Source organism: Pteropus alecto, unplaced genomic scaffold, assembly GCF_000325575.1.
Source record: "Pteropus alecto unplaced genomic scaffold, ASM32557v1 scaffold105, whole genome shotgun sequence".
Classification (NCBI taxonomy): domain Eukaryota; kingdom Metazoa; phylum Chordata; class Mammalia; order Chiroptera; family Pteropodidae; genus Pteropus; species Pteropus alecto.
The window spans coordinates 7,272,520-7,276,564 of NW_006436294.1; the positions used below are offsets into that span (position 1 = coordinate 7,272,520).

Consider the following 4,045-nt stretch of genomic DNA (forward strand, 5'->3'; position numbering starts at 1 on the left):
GACTGAGCAGGTGGGTCTGAGACCAGCCTGAGGCTGGGAGGGGTGAAGTGTGCGAGGAGGAAGGCGGGGCAGAGCCAGGGGCCACAGGACAAGGGGTCTAGAGAGGAAGCTCTGGGGTGGGGAGGTGCTGGGGCTGCGGGGCATCAGGGCTGGGCGCACCTGTAGCTCCCGCTCATCACCACCGCGCAGTCCACCAGGAGGAACTTCTCCTTCACATGGCCCTTGAAAGACTTCCCAGTGCGGCAGTAGTACGTGGGGCCGGCCACAGTGCGCACACGCAAGAACTGGGGGGTGAGGGGGAGGAGTTAGGTCTCTGCGGAGGCTCTTCCCCCTTCCCTCCACCTTCCTCCACGCTCCGCACTCACATCCACGTGGTGCAGGTTGACGCGGCACTTGTCCGCCATGTCTAGAAAGTGCTGCGCATTCATCTCATCCAGGAGGATGTAGACTGGGACGCGGCGCGCTGCGGCCTCCAGCACTTCGCTGAGCAGGTCCACATCCGTGAACATGTCCATCACCACGGCCACCACCTGCAGGGTTCAGGACAGGGGTCGAAGGGCAGGCCCTTCTGCTGTCCCCATCGTTCTCTAGCTATACCTATCTGCCCAGGGGGGCCTCTGGTTCAGCCACAAACATTTCAACAGCCACTAGCCCATCCCAGGGGAGAATGGAGTCAGGAGGAGGCTGTCATAGGAGGTGCGGGGATGCTGGCCAGGTGGGTAGCCCATGATGGAGCCGTGCGCAGGCACCAGGCCTGCATTCTGTTGGGAAAGGCTGCCTCTCAGCTGGGGGTGGGTGCTCAGCTCACCCCTGGGCAGAGCCCTGGATGGGGCAAAGGCAAGGTGACTGAAGCCCCTGTGATCCCACCTTGCCACAGATATCTGAGCTCCGCGACCCTGGACAGGCATCAGGGCAGAGGGTAGAGCAAGGGGTCTTCAGCATCTGGACCTGCGGCCGCCGTGGCCTAACAGGTCCCTTTGCTGTTTGCCAAGTGCTTGGTGGTTGGGGTGAGGGGTGAGAAGCCCTCAGCTGCATCAAGGGCAGGACTAGAGAATTCTATGAAGAACAAATCCAGGCCAGGAGAGGACCCAACCACCTCGGAGCCCCTGAACTTCTAGGCACTAGCCATGACCATGGGGCAAGAAAACCTGTGCAGTCTGCGCCTTGCAGCCTGCAGTAACCCAACCTTTGATGACCCTGGAAGTCTGCAGAAAGCCCTAGCTGCAGCTGGCATGCTCACACTCATGCTTCTAGGTCCAGCTCAGGCCGTCCTGCCCCGCTGCCCACCACGCCCATGACAGCACACCTGCTGGGCAGAACGGATCATCCTTCGAGCCTCATCCTTGATGCTGGGACTGTCAGGCGGTGGCGGCTGCACCAGTGTGGTGACCTCAGTGCCCGGGAAGCCGAAGGTCAGGGGCCAGCCCAGGTCGAGCTCAGGCACCGCCTGGTCTGAGTTCATGGGCCAGTAGGTGCCCGAGGAGCCATCCATGTCCACGTTGGGAGGGCTGCCTTCTGGGGGCTCCTGAGCCACATGCTGCGGTGGCCGCAGGTGGCAGCTCACGTGCTCCAGCTCCTCAGGGCACAGGAAGGCGGGTGCCCCCTCGGACGCCAGGAAGCTGCTGTAGGCCTCTGGCCCGCCTTCAGCCAGTGCATCCACTGCCAGGCGGTAGTACTCTTTGTAGTGAGGTGGCAGGTACCCGGGTGCCAGTGGGTTATCCCCCTGCGAGGAGCTCTGGGAGCGACGGGCCATGTTGGGGCCAGGGGCCTGGGGGACAGGGAGGAACTCATTATGGGGGCAGGGTACTGGATCCCCCCCACCCCATGCAACGAGTGGACACACATCGTGGAATGGCTGTCAGTGACCTGGGGGATGCTGTGAAGTTCAGCCCATGCTCAGAGGCCTTTAGGGCACCCCCAGACCCTAGGTGTCCCTAGCTGGGGGACATCGACAGAGGTCCCTGACTCCTGCTGCTCTGGCTCCAGGCAGTTCTGCTCTATGAGCCTTTTCCACCATAAAACCTTAACAATGACTGTCGGTATAAAAGAAAATACCATCTACGCTGGAGATTTTATATTCACTTTTTTTCTTCTGATTTTATGACCATATTTTTGTGAGTCTCTGGTTCTGTGGGTACAAGTTGAATAGCCCACTGCCTGTGTTTGTCCCCACTGCAGGACCCCGGGCCACTCCATCTGCTCTGGCACCTTACCTCCATTGTGATGTGCAGCTGTAGCGGATGACTCCCTACCACGCCTGGCCCAAGGTGAGCTCAGTACATTTGTCCCGCCAGAGACAGAGTTCCGCCCCATCTTCAGCCCCTTGCCACAGCTGCACCCACCCTACAGGGTCCCCCCGCCCCTTTCCCTCTCCCTGAAGCCAGACTTCTGGGCTTATGCCCTCGTAAAGCATGTGCTCGGAGTCCTGTCGCAGCCAAGCCCAGCCCAGTGTGGCAGCTGTGCTCTTTCCAAGTCTCCTTGTCACACTGCCTTGCTCCGGTAGAAGTCAGAGCCCTTTGTTGTGGCCGTGGGGCTGTCCTAGGCTCTGAACGTGCCTCTCCACCCTCACCGCTGCCCCAGCCTCCCACGCCTCCCACGGGCCTACTTGGGAAGCGGCCGATGGCCTCATAGCAAGGCCCATCTACATGCGCCCTGAACTACCTGGATACCTGTCCGCCTCCTACCCGGAAGAACAGCAGACACTGCTCACCCTCCCCGCTGCTCGGGAGCGGGATGGGGCGGGGCTCGCGGGTTCCCGGATGCAGCCTCAGCAATGACTAGCCTGGATCGGGGCTCCGTCGTATTTGATGACATGGGGGAAACTTTTCTGTCTGCCTTTCCTGGAGGATGACAGGCTAACTGAATGTGACCTGGGGGGTGCGAGATGTAGGATCCCCGTGTGCCACTCAGACGCTACCCAGTTCCACACTGAGGTGTCCTGACATTCCGTTATGGGGGCAGTGTCCTCTGACTGCACCTAGTTACATACGGGGTGGCCATTCTGGCCTTGTACTAGTGCCAGGCTGCGGAATGCCACATGGGGGCACGGGGGGGGTGGGCCTGTCTGGCCGTGCCAGGGTCTCACACTATATGAGGGAATGGGCACTGCGGTGTCTGGCTATGTAGCGTCAGTGTCGACCACACAGGGCGCAGGGCACTTCCTGTGTCTGGAGCGACACACTAGAGGGGTACCGTCCCCTCTAACCTGCTGCATGCCCGGGGGGGCTGGGGGGCGGGGGGGGGGTCCCATGAAGGCTGAGGAGCCTGCTCATCACACAGGCTGGGTCAGGGAGTGGTAGCACGAGGTGGCCCCGCTCAGCCTCACACCGTGACAACCTGGGTGAGCTGTTCCTTCCCAGGTTTCCTTTCACGGGTCTGCACACCCTTGAACTGTGGACCCGGCAGTGGCCATTCGCCCCTGCAGTGGGGAACCCAAACACGTGTGCCTGCCAGGCCACCTCTCAGTGACTCAGCAGGAGTCGACCTCTGACCTCTGACACAAGCCAAAGTGTCCTGGGCCCTCAGGGTTCCAGTGGGCTCCCAACCGGGGACTTCCGGGTGTGGACCCTCCCGTCGGGGCAGGAGGTGGGGTTTCCAAGAGGCCGGAGAGAAGATCCGAGGGAGGGGGACAGGAGGGTCCCCACAGCAAGGACGCCGAGTTACTGGGGGCGGGGAGGTGGATGCGGGGTGGGATTCGGCTCACGGGCACGAGTCTAAGTGTTGCAGTTTTCGGGGTGCGCACCACAGGACTCCCGGGAATTAGCGGCTGCCTGCGCCACTGTCCCATCCACCGACCCTAGTCCAGGGTGTTGAGCGCAAAGGAACGGGGACGTCGGCTCTCCCCGCACTCAGGAGGGGACCCAGACGGAGTCCTGGCACCCATGGTGGCCTGGGGGGTCGCCCCAGGGAAGGGTCCAGGCCTGGCCCAGCACTCTCCCCAGATACCAACTAAGCCGACAAGGGCGGGAGCGACTAGGACCTCTCGGGCAGGCTCGCCCCGGGCCCTGGGCCCCGGGCCCCTTCCCGCACGGCTCCTCCTGGGCCC

General features: G+C 62.2%; 1 protein-coding gene across 5 annotated transcripts in view; it reads right to left on the reverse strand.

Moving 5' to 3' along the window:
- FAM83H (family with sequence similarity 83 member H) overlaps positions 1-4,045 on the reverse strand; it is a 14,328-nt gene that overhangs the window by 4,480 nt on the left and 5,803 nt on the right. The window contains exons 1-4 of one of the 5 annotated variants that reach the window (XM_015590280.2): positions 2,711-4,034; positions 1,307-1,768; positions 366-530; positions 160-284 (exon numbers count right to left, since the gene is read on the reverse strand). In XM_015590280.2, the coding sequence (XP_015445766.1) occupies positions 160-284; positions 366-530; positions 1,307-1,753 (737 nt within the window). In that variant the 5' untranslated portion in view covers positions 1,754-1,768; positions 2,711-4,034. Of the gene's footprint in view, positions 1-159; positions 285-365; positions 531-1,306; positions 1,819-1,887; positions 4,035-4,045 lie in introns of those variants that run through there. The other 4 variants (XM_015590279.2, XM_015590278.2, XM_025047610.1 and 1 more) reach the window with 4 other exon arrangements.